At 43.3% G+C, this 20,758-nt stretch overlaps 1 protein-coding gene across 1 annotated transcript in view; it reads left to right on the forward strand.

Annotated features, from left to right (window-relative positions):
* The window catches only part of LOC144783414 (E3 ubiquitin-protein ligase rnf213-alpha-like), a 2,376,820-nt gene that overhangs the window by 430,965 nt on the left and 1,925,097 nt on the right, over positions 1-20,758 (forward strand). The window contains exon 9 of the mRNA XM_078662402.1: positions 15,089-15,230. Coding sequence (XP_078518528.1) covers positions 15,089-15,230 — 142 coding nt within the window. The remainder of the gene's footprint in view (positions 1-15,088; positions 15,231-20,758) is intronic.

The raw sequence follows: 20,758 nt of genomic DNA on the forward strand, positions 1-20,758 counted from the left end.
TCAGGCATGCATGATCTACATGTGAGACTAGACACAGTTCTGTGCTCCCCAGGGGTGATGCCGACTTTATCCCGATCTGAGTATCTGACCAAAACAATATCAGATCATAACCCCTTACTGATTACGTTACAATGGATGCCTGGAATCTCGTGTGTCCCTACCTGGAAGTTACCCCCTGAAACGCTAGAGGATCCACTTTTCCAGGCCACGTTGGTGGAGTGATCACTCATTATTTAGCAGAAAACGCAGGGACAACCGAGACGAGGGCACTAGAATGGGATGCTTTCAAGGTGGTTATCAGGAGACTCTGCATAGGAAAATATGCAGGAGTGCGGAAGTTACTCCTGAACGATTTGAATAAGGCCGATAACGTGTTACGAGAGATAGAGCTCTTACGGCCTGGTCGCCCGGAGCTCCAAGAGAAAGTTAATGCGGCGAGAGAAGCGGTGGCAACGGAAGTGGAACAATTGCGTAGTTTTGACCACAAAGCGTACACAGTGAGGGCCCATGCAGAGGGTGATAGAGCAGGAACTTTGCTAGCTTGGTTGGCCAATCCGACAAAACGAAGTTCCCCTATTGTGGCCTTAGAAACAGAGGGAGGAGAGGTGGTTTACACCCAAAAACGAGATTTTGCAATGCTTCACGCACTACTATGAAGCTCTCTACAAAAGTAGGTTAGAGGCGGGGATCCGGCCATAGACGTATTCCTCAGGGATTTACAACTACCAGCGTTGAAACAGGAACAGGCGGAAGAGCTAGGGAAAGACATAGAGCTAGGGGAAATACGAAGTGCCATCAAGCGTATGGCCCGCAACAAAACTCCAGGATTGGACCGACTGCCCATAGAATTCTATGCGAAATACGTTGACTTATTAGCACCCAGACTCCAAGAAGTCTACAAAGAGGCAAGGGAGTCAGGACGTTTACCACAATCTATGAGTGAAGCGTTAGTGATACCGCTGCTGAAACCAGGGAGGGAAGGCAGAAAGACAGCCTCTTACAAACAACTATCGATGTTAACTACTGACTATAAAATATTGAGTAGTATATTAGTGACCCGATTGTTACAGCACATGACCGCACTAGTCCACGAAGATCAAGCGGGTTTCCTACCGACGCGAAACACAACTGCGAACATTCGACGCTTGGTGCGACTGCTGGGAGAAGAACACCCAGAGGCGCAACACCCAATGGTACTATCGGTAGATATTGAAAAAGCCTTCGACAGCTTAGAATGGGAATATCTATATAAAGTGCTGGAAAGATTTGGCCTGGGAGACGGTTATTTGCAATGGACGAAAGTACTATACACATCTGCAATGGCTAGAGTAAGTGTAGGCACACTAATATCCTCGCAATATCCCGTAGAAAGAGGGACGAGACAAGGATGCTCATTATCCCCATTGTTATTTGCTTTGGCTGTAGAACCCCTCGCGACTGAGATAAGGAAGGGAGACCACTATGGAGGATTAAGGAGTAGAGACGGCCAACAGTATATATCACTGTACGCAGATGACCTACTACTATTCCTTGAGGATGCTGATAAAGCACTGACAGGAGCTGAAAGATTGCTCTCGGACTTTGGGGAACTATCGGGATTGAGAGTCAATTGGCCTAAGACATGCTTGTTTCCAGCACGACGGGGGGAGACATAGCCCAATACGATACGAATGTTGCCATGGGAGCCCACTTGCCTGAAATACCTAGGAGTATGTATCTAGCATGAGACAGCAGACCTGCTGTAAGGTAATATAGGACGTAGTATAAGGGCCCTGAAGGGCAGTATGACCTTTTGGACCACCCTTCCACTATCATTGACGGGCCGTATAGCACTGTTAAAAATGATAGCGCTCCCTAGGTTTTCATATTATTTCAGAACACTGCCAGTGTGGATACCTAACCACATTTTTAAGTTGTTGAAATCGCTCGTAGTGTCTTTTCTCTGGGGCACGGGGCGACGCAGAGTAGCGCAGGCAACGCTCGTAAGGCCTAAGATTGAGGGAGGGCTAGCGGTACCAGACTTCGAGTTATATTACCTAGCGGCCCAACTTCAGATATTTAAGCAAGAAGTAGCAAGAGCATTTAGAGGACCGGAGCATAAAAGAAATGAGGGTACCCCACACCATGTCCTTTCATTTATCGCACTGCAGCAGAAACTGAATCTCAGGGATCTGACATTGGAAGAGAACACATTGAGACTGTGCTGGAACCGCTCTAAACGTAAAGCGTGGGTGATACACCCATATGCACCCGAAATTCCCCTTGGAATGGTGATGCATTGCCACATGGAGGTGACTGGTCGCACTTACAAGGTTGGGAAGAGGCAGGAATCCAAATGCTGGGAGATTTATTTGAAGATGAGACACTACTACCCTATCAGACACTCCAAGACAGGTTTGATATACCGAGAGGGGATTTCCTGCTACACGCAGCAGTTACGAGAGCGATACAAGCACACTGGCAGGAATGGCTGATGGAACCTAAGACAACGCGAACCTGCCAATATGTTATGATGGCAGCAGGGACCTTTAAGGCGGTCACGTGCCTGTACACCAGAATGCTCAATGAAACGTTATTGCCTTTGGACACTTTGAAGGGGAAATGGGAGGTAGGTTTGGGGAAAGCCATCCCTGATGCGGCCTGGGCACAAATAGTGCGGAGGGCCTGGAAAAGTACGAGAAACGCTAGGTTCCAATTAGTACACTTCTATATTATTCACCGAGCATACTTGACACCAGGGAAGATTAAGAAATTCTTTAACGTAGAGGAAGTAGCGGCCCAAGGTGCACGGAAGTAGGGGTGGAGCTGGCGCATATGCTATGGTCTTGCCCAGAGGTGGGTCCATATTGGAAGGAGGTAGGTTGCACATTAAATGCGATAACAGAACTGCGGCTAGATTTTGATATGGCCGTTAGTGTCTTACACTGGTTCCCTCACACATCCAAGAATAAGCTTACGAGCAAGTTTGTGGATATGGGGCTTATACTGGCGAAGCACGAAATCACAAAGCACTGGAAAGCAACAGTGGGCCCCAGCACACACAGATGGAAGAACGAATTTCTCAAATGGGCTAGCAGCGAAAGCACGTTACGCTATCAGCAAGCGCGTAGGCTAAATAATGGGAAAATGCTAGAAGCAGCGACAGCATGGGAGGCATTGGTGCAGGCGCTACGAGAACATGGGACACCGGATAATAGAGTGGAATAGCTCTCTGGTTGAGATATGACCTTAGACCATGACAGGGCATCATGTAAGAAAACACACATTCAATCCTGCGCGTATCTATCAAGAAGATAGGACACAACTTCTGGCGTTGGTGACGGGTTTTGGGGAGGAGGGAAGGGGAGATGGGGGATAGATTGGGAGAGGTGTGGCGCCGCGGCCAGGGTGACTGACGCTGGAATCTGGGGATCACGGTTCGATCCCCAGCGCCGGCGGCAGGATAGCCCAGCACCATGTGACTCTGGGCAATAGCTTGCTTAATCTTCCCGACGGCCCCTAGCGCCTAGAGACCCTAACGGGTGATTGTGCGCTTTACAAATGTGGATTATTATTATTATTATTGAAGTATGTTGGGTTAAAACATTCGAAACCTTGTTTAAATGGAGATTCTGATAGTATGAACTGACATATTTTCATGGCATATCACCACAGGGGTTGGGATAATGAGTGCTTTGTAATTGTCAATGTATGTTTTGTGTAGAAAAACAATAAACTATGTTCTGAATAATAACTATCATCAGCACGCAGATGGGGGTGCTTTATGGCTCTAGTGCCACTACAAAGTGCCACAGCTGCACCAAGTGGAACTGATGCCCCTACCAGCCTGGGGAAGCTATTGCTTCCAGATTGGCACCATTACCGAAGATAAGTAACTTGTTTGTCAGAATTTCTGCATGACAGAGTTTCCAAAAGGCTGTCTTTCAGAGATTGAATCTGCCTAGAGGGAGCGTAGGACTCTTGTATGCATTCCTTGTACTACCTCTCCTGCCCCAAGTTCTGAAGAAGATCAAGTACAAACAGGCCTAAGTCATTTTCATGGCTCCGAATAGGGCCAGGAGAGTGTAGTATCCAGTTTTCCTGGCATGAGCATGTGTCGTCTGATCATGCTGCCAGAAGGGCAAGCACTTGCACCTGGCCTTCACAATCTACACCTCCATGCGTGGAAATGGAGAAAGGGCAGTTGACTGCATTTGACCTACCTGCCAAAGTAGTGAATGTCATCCTGGTAGCCAGGTGTCCCCTACAAAATCTGTTTATGCTGGGTTATGTTTGTGACTTGGAGTTGCACACATAATTTTTAGAAATTTTTAAAAAACATAACACAGACCTGTTACTAGCTAAAATGTTTGATGTGTTAAAGTTTGTTCTGTCTTTGGCCCAGAAAGGACTTGCAGTGGGGGCTGTAAACATTAACTCTTGGCCCTTCCAGTCCTTTTATAGTTACCGGACCAACCGTCCTTGTTCAAATCACTTGTGATGCGTTTTCTCAAAAGTTTCATCCACAGGTTTCCTCCTAATACTTTCATGATACTTTAGAGCAATGTTAACTTGGTAATGAACTTCCTTATGTGTATCCCTGGTAAGTAATTGCATAGATGTTCCCTACATCTCCTGACCCTAAAGATGATCTTTCTCATCAAGATCTCTTCAACTCATTGTGTAAGTGAGCTTCAAGGTTTTTCAGTCCAGCTGCCCTACAGACAAACTGGTGCTAAGGACCAGAGTGGCCATTCTACCAAACATTGTTACTGTCCTTCACGTTAGACAATCCATCACTCTTCGAATTTTCTCTGGCGTACCTCACTCCTTGAGAGAAGACCAGACATTTTATTATTTGGATCTCAAAAAAAAGCTCAGCTTTTACATCTATTGTACCCTAGATTATTGGATGAATAATTAGCTCTATGTGGGGTTTTCTAGGGCAAGGAAAGACAAAGCAGTGTAGAAGAGGACTTTGTTCAGTGGATAGACCTCTGCATTAATATTTGCTACTCTATGGCCAAGGAGCAGCCTCCAGATGAGTTGAGGGTCACTCTACCTGGGCTTAGCTGCTTTCACTGCAGAGTACCTGTCTTGCATATTTGTGAGGCTGCAACGAGAACATGTGTACACACGTTTACGAAACACTACTGTCTTGACAGCCAGGTCTGAGTGGAAGATCATGTTGACTGTTTAGTCCTGCAGTACTTTTTGGTCTGAGTCATTCGACAGACTTTCCATCAGAAGAACAAGTTACTTACCTTTGGTAACTCTTTTTTTAGTGGATACTCTATCTAACCACAGATTACACACTGCCCTCTTACCTTCCATTTGTATGGAATGGACTATTTTCCATCGAAAAATATCTAAATTGGAGATCCGCACACCTGCACAAACAATTGTGTTTTGGGCTGAGCGCCCAGCGGTGCCTACAGTATCCAGAAATAAACTGGTTGAGGCCTATAGGCTGCTCCATCCATCACTTCTAGGGCTTGGTGGAGTGGCACAGAGTCACACAACCCCATCTACTAGCACGCAGGGGCTATGCTGAAAAATCTTCCAGTTCCGGTGGGGCGTCTGGGGATAATCTAAAGGTGAATAATCTGTGGTTAGATATCCGGTATTTTTCTAGAGTGGCCCCTTCCAGATTACAAGAAGTTTATCAGCACACTTTGCAGTATTTGAATACAGCAACCAACAATTCCAAAATATGTTGTCAGCAATCAATATTGCTGCATGCGCTGAATCTATAATATTAGCCCCTTTAATCTCCCTTATGAGGTCCACCATGTGGTTATTACGCCTACTTTGAAAGTACCTCCCGGACATCCTTTTTTCTGCTTCTATGATACCGGACTACTTGGATATAAATAGTAAAGAGGGGTCTCTTGCTGATACTGTTTTGGCATGTAATATAGCTATAGCCTTTGAGCCTTTTGTGGAACATATAATTCAGATAGCTGCTAACAGCATATATCTTAAATTTCGTTATGGTACTCTGCCATTACAGTCCATCCAAGCAAAATAGAATCCAGGTGATGCTGTAACAACTACATGCCCATCATGCTAGCAGGCAGAGGAATCCCTTGCACACTTTGTTCTCTTTTGTCCATCATATGTGCGCCCTATAATGTCTTGGATTATCCCTATATGCAAGCAGCTAGGATGTATACAGCACCTGGATGCTCTTTGGCTGCTTAGCACCGAGTTCAGCCAGGCAATTGTTTGCGCAGTATCCAAATATTTACACTGGAGGTGGTTCATTAGCTCTAAGGCGCTGGCCTGAATTTTTTTTATTTTTTATTGCATTTCAAAAAAGAAAATACTCTACAATATCACAGTGCAAGGCGATCTTGAGCATTACCCCCCCTATTGAAAATTAAAAATAAACATCAAATTATAACAACCAAACAAAAGCTAATATCCTTGACAATTGTGATTATACAGTCGACTTGAGGGATAGAGGTATTGTACAGTCCCTGCAGTTATGCTGCGTCTTCATTATGCTGAGCGTTTAATTATGTCTTGTCTAACCCACGTCGCTCTGTGCATCCGCCATTGCCCTCTGGTGTAGGAATTGTCTCACTGTTTCCCATCTGTCCTTCGGTCTTGATGTTGTCGGTAATTCCTCTGCATATAACTCCATATTATCTTTACAATACACAAGATCTTCAATCCAATGCTCAGTTTTTGGTGATCGTTTCCCTCCCCATGTAATGGCTACCCTGCGTTTGGCCATTAACAGTGCTAGGCGTATAAAACGACCCACCACCCCCTTTACATGTGGAACACAGCACAAAAGCATACCGAGGGTGTGCATTGTATCTCCAACCCCGACATTTCTGTTATATCCCGCACCATAGCACTCCAATAACAGCTCACCCTTCTACATTCCGATGCAAGGTGCAGGAAGTCTGCTTCGGGTTGTCCGCACCTCAAGCACCTGCTAGAGTCAAGCAGTCCATAGTGGTGTAACCTCACTGGCATATAAAACACCTGGTGTATATACTTAAAATGTATAATACTTAAGTTTCCATTCAGAGCAAGTTTGCCCGTCAGTCCACATACATATTCCCAATCTGACACGGATATCGGGGAGGTCAGACTGACATTCCATCTCTCCCAACTTTTGTCTGGGCCATCACTTCTCGTCACATACTGTCCTATATAGTCTAGTGATCAATTTTTTATTAGTGGGAGTAGTTAGCACCAGTTGCAATGAGCGCAGTGTGGGGGGCTCCAGAGGGTAAGTGACATAGTGTGATCTAATTGCGTGTCTAAGTTTGTGAACCGCAAATCGGAACAGCAGTGTGGGATTGCTTATGTATTGCAGGGTGTCTGTCGTATCAAACGTACCCTCTGGGTACAGATCTTGCATCAACTGCAATCTTGCCTTTTTTAAGAGACGCATCAATCCTGCCTCGTGAGTCACTGATAGTGCAACATGGTGATCTAGGTGCATGGCCGGGGCATATATGGGTAGTTTGTGGGCCATTCTTCCTATCGCCTGCCACGCAGCTACCGTGGTATCTATCGTGTTGATGTCCGTTTTCGGGACTCTGCGTTTCATGTGAGTGAACATACTGTGTAGAGGGACAGGGGAGGTATCCCCTTCTTCCACTGCAACATGAGGGGTGAATGCATGCGGTCTAACCCAATAATACGCATACTGTGCCTGAGCACTCAGATAGTCAGCAAGAGTACATAATCCGGGCCTATAGTGACCACAATCTCCCAATGTAGACATCAATAACACATTAATCAAAGCATAAATCAACACAAACCCAATCCCCCTACACGTCCTCCCCCCTCTCACTCCAACCTCCCAATTAGGTCGAGACTGACTCTCCCTCCCTACCATTTACCCAATCCTCCAGGAGAAGGACTATTCAATAGGGGATCACCCGCTGGGGGGAAGGAATGGCGGGAAACACCCACCTTGCAGGGATGTGGCCAGGCTGCAGTAGTAGGTCACACAATTGCACATGGACAGGAACTACATCGGGGACCCCCGGCACTCAACAATATTATAAGGATATACATTAACGCGTTAGTACTATTTCGGCATCTTAACTGAACCTGTACGCAACATATCTCAAGAGACAGCCATATTGACTACCAGATCCATACATTAATAATAACTTCAATTAGTGGTCCGCATCCTCATGATCCGGCAGTACTGTCTAGCTTTTTGAGCCACCCTGGCGAGGTCTATTGGGACGGATCACTGAAATTATATCGACTACCAAAATATCGAGTACCTAAAATATAGAGGAAAAAATATCGAGGGACATAATATCGAGTTCCTATCTTTACAAAGGTAAGTACAAAAATATCGAATATTTATATATTAAATACATGTAACATTACTAAATAATTAATGTAACTTTAAAAAATATATATAAAAAAATTCATACATATATATATAAATACATATTAATTAATAAAACATATATAATAAATTTACCGTAGCATAGCAAAAGGTTTACATTTAATGTAACCACTCCAGTGGGTGCTACATTAGGGAGATCGTTGGATAGCGTAGGGGTAAAAATTACTATTCCCACTCCAGTGGGTGCAAGAGTAGGGAAAGCGTTGGATAGCGTAGGGGTAAAAATTACTATTCCCACTCCAGTGGGTGCATCAGTAGGGAAAGCGTTGGACAGCGTAGGGGGTAAAAATTACCATTCCCACTCCAGTGGGTGCAAGAGTAGGGAAACGTTGGATAGTGTAGGGGTAAAAATTACTATTCCCACTCCAGTGGGTGCAACAGTAGGGAAAGCATTGGACAGTGTAGGGGTAAAAATTACTATTCCCCCTCCAGTGGGTGCAAGAGTAGGGAAAGCGTTGGATAGCGTAGGGGTAAAAATGACTATTCCCACTCCAGTGGGTGCAATAGTAGGGAAAGCGTTGGATAGCGTAGGGGTAAAAATTACTATTCCCACTCCAGTGGGTGGAACAGTAGGGAAAGCGCTGGATAGCGTAGGTGTAAAAATTACTATTCCCACTCAGTGGGTGCATCAGTAGGGAAAGCGTTGGACAGCGTAGGGGTAAAAATTACTATTCCCACTCCAGTGGGTGCAAGAGTAGGGAAAGCGTTGGATAGTGTAGGGGTAAAAATTACTATTCCCACTCCAGTGGGTGCAACAGTAGGGAAAGCATTGGACAGCGTAGGGGTAAAAATTACTATTCCCCCTCCAGTGGGTGCAAGAGTAGGGAAAGCGTTGGATAGCGTAGGGGTAAAAATGACTATTCCCACTCCAGTGGGTGCAATAGTAGGGAAAGCGTTGGATAGCGTAGGGGTAAAAATTACTATTCCCACTCCAGTGGGTGGAACAGTAGGGAAAGCGCTGGATAGCGTAGGGGTAAAAATTACTATTCCCACTCCAGTGTGTGCAACAGTAGGGAAAGCGCTGGATAGCGTAGGGGTTAAAATTACTATTCCCACTCCAAAGAGTGCAGCAGTAGGGAAAGCACTGGATAGCGTAGGGGTAAAAATTACTATTCCCACTCCAGTGGGTGCAACAGTAGGGAAAGCGCTGGATAGCGTAGGGGTAAAAATGACTATTCCCACTCCAGTGGATGCAACGGTAGGGAAAATGTTGGATAGTGTAGGGGTAAAAATTACTATTCCCCCTCCTGTGGGTGCAGCAATAGGGAAAGCGTTGGATAGCGTAGGGGTTAAAATTACTATTCCCACTCCAAAGAGTGCAACAGTAGGGAAAACGTTGGATAGCGTAGAGGTAAAGATTACTATTCCCACTCCAGTGAGTGCAACAGTAGAAAAAGCGTTGGCTAGCGTAGGGGTAAAAATTACTATTTCCACTCCAGAGAGTGCAACAGTAGGGAAAGCGTTGGATAGCGTAGGGGTAAAAATTACTATTCCCACTCCAGTGGGTGCAACAGTAGGTAAAGCGTTGGATAGCGTAAGGTTAAAAATTACTACTCCCACTCCAGTGGGTGCAACAGTAGGGAAAGCGTTGGATAGCGTAGGGATTAAAATTTACTATTCCCACTCCAATGGGTGCAACAGTAGGGAAAGTAAATACTTCATATATATATATATAATTAATATAAATATAAATAGCAATTAAAATTAATTACCAATACCAATTATATTGTATTACCAATTATATTTTATTTAATTAACAATTAATAATTAATTAACAGTTATAATTAATTTACATATTTAATTAATTATTATTAAATTACTTCCCACCCTATTCCCCTATAAACCCACAACCCACAACCCACTACAGAAAATTATTTACTAAAAAATAATTTTTTATCAATTAATCAATTATAATTAATTACCAATTATATTTTATTTAATTAGCAATTAATAATTATTTAACAATTATAATTAATTTACATAATTAATTAATTATAATTAAATTGCCTCCCACCCTATTCCCCTATAAACCCACAACCCGCTATATAAAACAATGTACTAAAAAACTTTTTTTTATCAATTAATCATTTAAAATTAATGACCAATTATTTTACAATTATTTACAAATTAATAATTAATTAACAATAATTATTATTGTACATATTTAATTAATTATAATTAAATTACTTCCCACCCTATTCCCCTATAAACCCACAACCCGCTACAGATTTATATTACACAATTATTAAAAAATATTAAAAACTTACCTTATTTTCTATCTAGTCGATATTATGTCTAGTCTATATTTTTGATTCGATATTTTGGCTATTATTATCGATATTACTCGATATTTTTGTGGTCTATATTATGTCTGGTCGATATTTTGGCTAGTCTATATTTTTTACTCGATATTTTGTCCAAACGATATTTTGGAATCGATATTATGTCTGTTTACCTATTGGGACAGATGTGTTTCGTAAATTTCAAGGCTGACTTAGAGTCTGTAAAGAAGTGTAATTGCCCGTCATGCGTTATTCTCAATTTAGCCGGATATAGTATGGCATGTGGGACAGAGGCAGACTGCAGAATCTTTTTCTCCGGCACAAATTCTCTACGGGCCGCCTGTACAGCCAGAGTGTAGTCAGGAAAAAAGGACAGATTATTTCCCTTGTGATTGATAGGACTCTTGGTTCTGGCCTCACGTAGTTAGCATCTCTGTCCACATAATTTAGAAGGTGTGCAATGATCGGGACCGAGAGACCGGTGCACCCTCTCCACTATCATGACCGCAGACACCACAGGGGCAAACAGTTCGCGCAACAGATTGTCAATGAAAGGCTCCATTTTTGATATTGCTCTCCATTCTGGCAGGCCAATTATACGAAGGCTGTTCCGGTGGGAACGAGCTTCTAAATCTTCGTTTTTTGCCTTTATAACTTCAAGCACTTTCTCCATATGCAGTATCTGAGTCCGCGATTCAGCCTGAGAATCTTGCGTGTCCAATAATCTGTTCTCCAGAACATCGAACCTGGTTTCATGTGCATCCACCTTCTTTTTTACCACATCTAAACTAGAAGTGAGTGCGTCAATCTTACTGTCTATAGTTTTGAATCCTGAGCGCAACTCCAGTAGTACAGTTCTCGTGTCGTCCTCCGGACTCTCAGCGGTTTCCGATGTACCCTGTGTCGCAACAAGCTCTGTCATGGTTTCCGTTGCGTGTGAATTGAGCTTGCTTTCGAATGGAAGTTTTGGCTGTTTGAGGTCGGGTTTTCCTATAGTGACAGAGCTTTCCAGTACCCGCACAAACACCAATCGTACGCTGTTACCTCCTCGCCCAGTCCGCAGGAGCGTGGAGCCCAGCTCTCAGTCCCAGGATCGTGCTCAGTGTATGGGCTGTCTTCAGGCAGATTGTGCTCCTGCGCACCCCAGGTGATGCAACCAGACCCCCAAGCACACAGCCCCAACGACTGGACAATACGCTGGTGAGCTATGCGCCGCCGATCCATGTGCCAGCTCTCACGGCGCCGACCACACAGTTGAGAGGCAAGCCCACACTTTCAGCCCGCCTCAAGTCCAATGCAGCCCAGTAGTAGTGCCACAGGGCAACAACGAGTCGCTCCCACTTCAGATCATAGCTCTCCTCTGCCCACAGCACAGAACGTTGTCCAATACGGGCTAGCAGCTTGCCACAACACCTGCGCCACAGGTACATTCAACCGCCAAAGTGTCAGTCCAGAGAATAGGCCCAGCAGCCCCCAGAGACCCATCATGCAGGGCCCAGCACCAGCCCCTAGCCCAGGGCGGAGGCACCAGAAGGGGCAACTCCGGTCTGCCAAAGCAGACCAGACGTCCCCGAAGGTCCACCCCCCAGCACCACCACTCCCGTAGCAAAGAGATTAGGCTGTGTGCCCCTCTGGCGGGAGAGTAGATACAGCCCCAGTACCCCGCCAGGCCCAGCCAGCCCGCTCCAGCATGCCCGGGCCCCACAAGAGCAATTGTCCAAGGACGCCCAGGCCCAGCCACGCGGGCCCTCCCAGACCCGACACAGCACGCGGCCCCCGCCTCACTCACCGCACCACCGCAGGCCTCCGAGGTGGGCACCACACCAGCCAGTAGCGTGGTCTCACTGCATGCCCCAAGGCACAGCCACTCTGCCGCACCGCGGACACTAGTCCTCCAGTGTGCTCCCTCGGCGTTCGGCGCCTCAGCTCCCGACGTTCTCCGGATCCGTTGACAGGATTACAGTCCAGGGAAGCCGAGGCAGTCACGGTCCGGACCGATCTTTACAGGAGCCGCACTCCAAGCTACAATGACCCGCCACTCCATCCACTCATCTCTTCAAGGCTCAACACTCCGGCTCCGCACACAGCCCTGCCGCCATTTCCTCGCGGGCATAGCCTCTGCGTCACCGCTCGGATTGTCAGGTTCCCGCTGACCAAAGGAGACAAGAATACCACCGATTGTGCCCGATGCGTTCACCAGTCAGTATTTAAGGTTTTCACCGGTGCAGGCGCTCTTAATCGTTGGTATTTACCGGACATTTGAGCCTGACCTACGGAGCTCCATCACCAGGCAGCCATTCCGTAACGTGCCGTAGCCACGCCCTGGCCTAAAATCTTATTCCCTAAACTTTATGGGGTTTGAAAGATCAAAGCTCTATGTTCAGAAACCTCAGACTATTCTTTACAAGCAAAGGTAGCCTTAAAAACACAGGGCCCGATTCACAGAATGAATTTAAGACTCAATCCTAAACTTACTACTATTTTGGTATTCACAGAATGCACTTACTACTTTTGGCATTCACAGAATGCACTTACTACTTTTGGTATTCAGAAAATGAACTTACTACTATTGGTATTCATAGAAGTTAGGATTTTGTTTTAAAGTTTGTCTTAAGACAAACGTAAGACAAACTTAAGACAGACTTAAGTTAAGATTTTGTCTTAAGTCTGTCTTAAGTCTGTTTTAAGTTTGTCTTAAGACAAACTTAAGACAAAATCCTAACTTCTGTGATTACCAAAAGTAGTAAGTTCATTCGGTGAATACCAAAATAGTAGTAAGTTTAGGATTGAGTCTTAAGTTCATTCTGTGAATCGGGCCCACAGCTATGTTGGAATACAGGTGTACTCACCATTTCATTGCTTTTAAATGATTGTTCCTAGGATGGATATTATAATGATTTTTATTAATTTTCATTAAATGTATACTCTAGTTTTCATACAGTTGTGTCAGATTTGCATTATATCACGCCATATTCTTACCTCCTTTATTTCCTACCCCCACTTTTCCTGCAGAAAGACATCTTCAGACATAGGCCCCTATTTCAAGGGCAGTGGAACCTCCAGCATAAGCTGCCCTGCGCCTAGAAGTATCGATACTGTTGTATTGATGGTTTCAGGGTCTGGGATTATCATGATCATGAATTTACCCCCGAAAAATGTACGATGACATTTGAAATATGTTGGGGTGGAGATGACCATCTGGCCTCGGAGGTAGAGCACGGCTTACTGTAATAATTCTCTAGCAGCAACGATACCGTCTCCCGCCCCGGTCATCATGCAGTCCCTCTCTGTGAGCGGATCCTTAGCACATGACCCTGTCCACCTGTTACCGTACACATTGTAGCTCCATCCTGGGGCTAGGACGGGGATGGACATAGTGGTTGGATTATGTCATCAATGTAATCTGTAAATATATTTCACTGCACTGTCCTGTCAGTCGCTGCCTAGTTCTTAACAGTTATGCTTTCACTCGATTTTGGATCTCGTTATAGCCTGATCAAGGGTGTGCAGATTTATTGCGTTTATTGCATGCATTCTACTGCAGGTTTTTTGCCCATTCGATTTGCTATGTCATTCGCTATGCACCATGTGTCCCTTCTAGGGATTGTTGTACTGTATGTGCGATTATATACGTCCCGAAATAAAAACAAATTAAAAAAAACTGAAATATGTCCTTCAGTACCAACAACTGCAAGTTATTCTTCATAATTTGCACATTTTGAGCAGCTGGAATGTAAAAGAGAAAATCTCAAGAGCTATATTTAACCATAAAAATATATAATTCAAATTCAGACAGTAACTCCTTTCACATTGTGTTATAAGAATGCTTACAGCACCTCCAGAACAAGCTGAAAGTACATTCCATAAAGGGTAAAGCGGCCACTATAGTTCTGCTGGAACCCAAGTCTGTTAAAGGGTTATGTAAGGCGGCTACCCCAAAATCCCCCAAGACCTTTCCCAGGTACTATGATTTGTTTTCAACTCCAGGACCAAGTCACCAGTGGTTTCGGCATATTTGTGGTGTATATGCTATTTATTTAACTATTAGCCAACACTGAACGTCCGGATGGATAGCTTACTTGCAATACTAGCTGCCATTTTGCTGGTGTAACTCAGACAACATCAATTATTTAAAAAAATGTTTTTTTAATTATGTTACAACATTCCCTGCAGTTCTCTTTTTATTAGCAGCATACTTATTAATTCTGATGTTCTGACTTTCAAAGAAAGAAAAAGAAAATAATTCAGTTAATGTTGCTTTTAAAATATTCAGATAATGCAGAAAAAATATTTTTTGTCAATGGAGTTTTGCACTTTTTATTCGTGCTTTTGATCCAACACAAGGGGGAAGATGTTTCACATTTAAGATTTCAATGATAATTAGTATGATGTTGATATAGTAAGCAACTCTTCATTTTTTTCTCTGGTTTAGTTTCTGAGAAGTTCATTGATGTTCTGAAGAGCAGAATCTTTCAAATTTTAATGGAGCGAGATAGAAGAAGTCCTGAACCCAAAGACTGGCTAACTCGCCGAGCTCTCTCACAAGAATATGTACTGGAAGGCACTTCTTTCAGGTAACTGTGTATACCTTTAGACATCGACAGTTTCGGAAGCTTTTAGGGTAGAATGTTTCATAGTGATAAAGCACATTTTTTCCTTAGAGCATCTCGCTACAGCTTCAACAGGTTTTTATCTGAATGTGAAAACAATTTCATTGACCACATTTTCGATGGATTTGAATGCAGGGTGTAGTTTGAGTTGATTCAGGAGTAAATACTTTTTAAAATGTTTGTTATATCAGCAGAAGCATTTCTAAGTGTTAGGCTGCAGAAAGCTGTAATAAACCTACCTAGGAATTATAATGGTTTAGCTGAAGACATGTAAGGGTTGTAGGAAGCTGGTTCTGTATATACTATACCAAAGTAAGGTATAGTGTGCTGTATTGAGGATACAATATTGCCAGCAGACATTACTATGTTAGCATATGTGAACTATATGCTTAGACACCATTTTGCCGCTTTTGCACACGAACAATGTATGCTGTTAATTCATGTTGATCAGTCCCACGCACTTAGACATAACACGAACGCAGCTGCAAATAACTGGAACTCCGGTGCTTTTAATATTGCATTGCATGCATGAAGGCAGCACTTGGAGAAAACCTTTCCATCTACAGAGAGCTGTGCTTGTCCTGGGATGTGATTCACTTCATCTGATCTTGGAGGTATGGGATCCCCTTTTAAACCTAGAGATCTTCTATTATTATAAAAGCTATATCCTAGCATGGGGAGGGTGGTAAACGGCGCTATAGTCCTGGTTCCACTATCATTATAAGCGTAATTCTCCTTTTGTTTTTTATGGAATTGTAACAATGCTGATTGTATTATTTTTATGCATCTTTTTACTAGTATTGGCGAAAGTACTGCATCTTAGAGCACGTAGTTAAAATAAACATTTTAAACGATATTGTGTCATTGATTACTCATATTGTGGCTTGTATAAGGGTTAAAACGAAAAAGTGTTCTTGATTCCCACTATTCCTGAGAGTTCACTAAGTCGCTTGTTCTGGGTTGTGTAATCATTGGTAGCTTCGCTGTAGCACTGAGAACCAATGAGACACTGATGCTAGTCGGATTGGGTTCTGGGCACTGCCCGTAATGGCCCACTGGAGGGCAGAAGCTAGCGGCTCCATGCCCATCCCCTGACATTCATGCCACAGTATACTACTCACCGACGGGCCCACGGGAGAACGGAAGAGCAATGCTCCTCTTTTCTGCCTTCGGCAGGAACGGGTACTGCGTCACTGACATGCGCAGTACCGTCCTGCATGATGTGTAGACTGCGTCGTCGCGTGACTCACCGACACATGGCAGGCGACACACTACTAAGTCGCGACACTTAGTTTGGAAAGCTCAGTTCTAAGCTAAGGAATCTATAACTAACCTATGTTTTTTAAAGATATATAGTTACCAAATGTAAGTGACTTGTTCATTTGGTTCTTACTTCTTGATGTGTGCACCTTTTAATCCACTGCACAACTGCCCTCTACTGCTCCTCACTATCAAAACAGCCTTTTTGCTGGCAATCACCTCTGCCAGGAGGGTGAGCGAACTGCAGGCACTGTCTTCACAACCTCCTTACCTGACCGTCTCTCCAGATAAGTGGTACTCCAGACTAGGGCAAATTTTCTGCCTATGGTGGTAACACGCTTCCAGCTGGGACAGTTTGTTACTCTGCCCACTTTCAATGCGCCTCTGCAACCTTCCAAGGAAGAGGAGGGTCTCCACCGTCTGGACCCAAAAAGAGCGTTATCGTTCTACCTCGATCACGCAAAAAGTTCTGGGTGGATGACCAACTCTTAATAAGGTACATGGGAGCAAAGAAGGGGCGTGTTGTCCAAAACAGGACCATATCACTCTGGGTCATCCTCTGTATGGAACTATGTAACGCCTTAGCAAAGAAGCAGCCTTCTGAAGACCTTAGGGCGCATTCTACCAGGGCGAAGGCAGCCACCATGGCTTTCCAGCGTGGTGTTCCAATTGCTGAAATTTGTCAAGTGGGCATCTTTGCACACGTTCACCAGACACTATTGCCTGGATTCTCAGGTTCACAGGGGGGCCTGTTTGGCCACTCTGTTCTGAAGGATTTCCTGGTTTAAAGCTTTCCGCAGTTCCAGCTCCCGGGAAGGTATTGCTTGGGTATCTGTTCAAAGATAAGGAATCTGCTGCTAGATGTCTCTGTCAGATGGACAAGTTACTTACCTTTGGTAACGCCTTATCTGGTACCACATGATCTAGTCACAGATTCCTTACCAGCACACCCATCCTCCTGCACTGCGGATTTGTTTTTTAGTTTTGGGGCTTTTCCCCTTCAGGGTCCTAGTTGTCTTTTTAAATTCACCACGGTCAGTCACTTCATAGCTCTGCACTTCTGGCATGGAAACTTGTGAAAAGTACTGACGTCAGCGCGCCTGAGGGACGGTTATATAGATGACGTGGATGTCAAGACGACGATGAACACGACGGCGACAACATAACGCTGAGTCGACCGACGCCACCTACCAGCACGCAGGGTTAGTTCTATCAAAAATCTTCCGGATCCAGCATGACGCCTGGAAGTTCAAAGGTAAAGAATCTGCGGCTAGAGCATGTTGTGATATTTTCAGATGAATCAAAGATGAATTCTTCATGTAGGTTTATTGAGTACAAAGGATCCCATGCAACAGCTAAGCAGAAACAGATCAAATGCCTAGCATTCTTCAAACCATGTTGACCTCATCACATTCCAGTTCCATGGAGACATGGAACAGAGAAGCACATGTAATTCCATGAATACAGAATATCACACATCTCCCTCCTATAAAAATACATAAAAACCAAGTAATATATACATATATATATATATATATATATATATATATATATATATATATATTTTTTTTTTTTTCTTTTTAAGAATAATCCTTCAGGTATGATGGACGCCTGATTAACCTCTTAGAGCGATGATGAGAATTATTTTCGATCGTGTTATCAGAGCAAGAATCAGAGCAACCACCACTCTGTTGAGATTCCATATACGATGGTCCTGTGTCTTAACAGCATTATTGAAAACGTTTGTCACTAACATTGGTTTAAGAAATTTAGAACTGCCAACTGAAAACAAACCAGGTCGTTTAATTGCAACCCAATCTCCCACCTTAACAAACGTTTTCTTTACAGATATTTTAAAATCAAAATATTTTTTCTTTTATTGAGCTCTATGTTCTTCTCTAGCATTCAAATCCTCACAATTAACACTTTCATCTCTACCTTTTGACCCAGAAAGGTTCTAAATTAGTATTGGCATTTCTTCCACGAAACAAAAGAAAAGGAGACTTTCCAGTTGTGGAATGCGGAGTAAATCTGTATTCATGTACCTACTTACACACTTCTCCTTTCCACTCTAGATGTGTAGATTTTGCCAAAGTAATAGTCTCTTTCAACACTCTATTGAACCTTTCAATCATTTCATTTCCCTCTGGATGATATAAAGCACAAGTCTTATGAATAATAGTACTTTGAGCTAGATAATCTTCCATTTCTTTAGATATTAACTGTACCCCATTATCAGTCAAAATGGATTCGGGATTTCCTTCTCTATGGAATACATCTTTCAAACATTTCAAAATAGACTGTGTACCTATAATAGACAAGAAAAAAACTTCTGGCCATCTAGAAAACATGTCTATAATGACCAACAAAAACGTTTGTGTACCTTTATAGTGAATGGGACCTAATATGTCCAAGGCAATGTCCCACCACGGACCCCTGGGGCGCCTGCGTACAACCATGGGCTGTACCCTAGGAGACTTAGTCTTTTCACATAAACCACATGTTACACAATTGCGAACTTTTCTTTCAACCATTTGTCCATCCCTGGCCACCAATAAGAGCACCTTAATCTTTCTTTAGTTTTTGTAATACCAGGATGAGACACATGAGCCTATTCTATCAACTCTTTCCTGAGACTCACCGGAGGAACCAATCTCGTGCCACGAAATAGTATACCTTTATCAACAGACAATTCATGCCGTACACTCCAAAAAGGACCTGTGGATATAGACCCAGACTTAGCACTAGTCCAGTTACCACGCATCAATTCACAAACCTCCGTCAATATCTCATCCTGTTTGACCTCACCGACCCATCTATCTTCAGTTATGCACACTTGATCTAAAGCACAGACCCATTCTTCTTCAAATTCACTGTCATTGAACAAAGAAGCTTCACTGTCATCAACACTCGAATTGTCATTATCAGTAACAAGCCGAGAAAGTACATCTGCTATTTTATTCTCAACCCCTGGGATATATTTAATCTGAAAGGAATATTCTTGTAGACCTATTATCCGTTTCGTGATACGACCAGATATCAAATCTAATCCTTTTTTCTCAAAAATCTCCACTAAGGGCTTGTGATCAGTTCTCACCTCAAACTCCAACCCCCACAAGAATTTTTTCAATTTTTTTATCGCCCAAAATACACCTAAAGCCTCTCTCTTGACTACTGAATATCTAGACTCAGGATCTCTCAAGCTTCGAGACAGAAACATTATTGTTCTCGAACCTGACGGACCATACTGTTGCAGGACAGCACCTAATCCCTTTTCACTAGCATCAGTAGTGAGTATAGATTTAAGGAACGTATCAAAACTTTTCAAGGACGGAGCATTTTTCAAAGATTCCTTAACCTTACAAAATTCTGATTCACATTCAGACGACCAATTATAATTCACACCCTTTCTCAGCAAACTCCTCATATTTGAAGTGATCCCTGCAAAATTCTTCGCAAATGTGGCATAGTATTCTACCATCCCTAAATATTTCATTCATTTCTCTTTTTTAGAAGGAGAACTCATATTCTGTACGACATGAAATGTGTCATCTTTGGGTTTGACCCCACTAGCATCAATTTTATGACCTAAGTAATTGATAAAGTCTAACCTAAATTTGCACTTTTCCTTCTTTACAGTAAGATTACTTTTGCTCAAATTATTAAGAGCAGCCTTTAGTCTACTGTCATGTTCCTCCCTTTCCTTAGCAAAAATCAAAATATCATCTTGGTAGATGCAAACCCCGGGTAAATCTTTCAAAACACTCTCCATCGCCCTCTGAAACACAGACGAAGCCGAGACAAGGCCAAAAGGTATTCTCTTAAATCTGAAAGTGCCGAAAGGGGTAATGAATGCAGTGAGGTCTCTGCCACTTTCTTCCAATTCAATTTGATGGTACGCAGATGTTAAGTCTATGGTACTAAACATCTTAGCACCATCCAAAAGAACTAAAAGTTCACTAATATTCGGTAGTGGGTACTTGTCAATAACTACATGTTTATTCAATTGGCGTAAATCAATGCATAAGCGAAGATCGCCATTGGGTTTTCCTGCGGCGACCACCGGAGCCAACTACTCCGTGCCCTCAACTTCTTCAATGATCCCACTTTCCATGAGTTTCAACAATTCTTTATGCATGTCTTCTCTAACTGATATAGGCACATTTCTAACTTTGCAGCATATAGGTATGGAATTGCTTTTAAGTTTGATCTTGTGTTTATATCCCTTCAAA

Source organism: Lissotriton helveticus, chromosome 9, assembly GCF_964261635.1.
Source record: "Lissotriton helveticus chromosome 9, aLisHel1.1, whole genome shotgun sequence".
Lineage (NCBI taxonomy): Eukaryota > Metazoa > Chordata > Amphibia > Caudata > Salamandridae > Lissotriton > Lissotriton helveticus.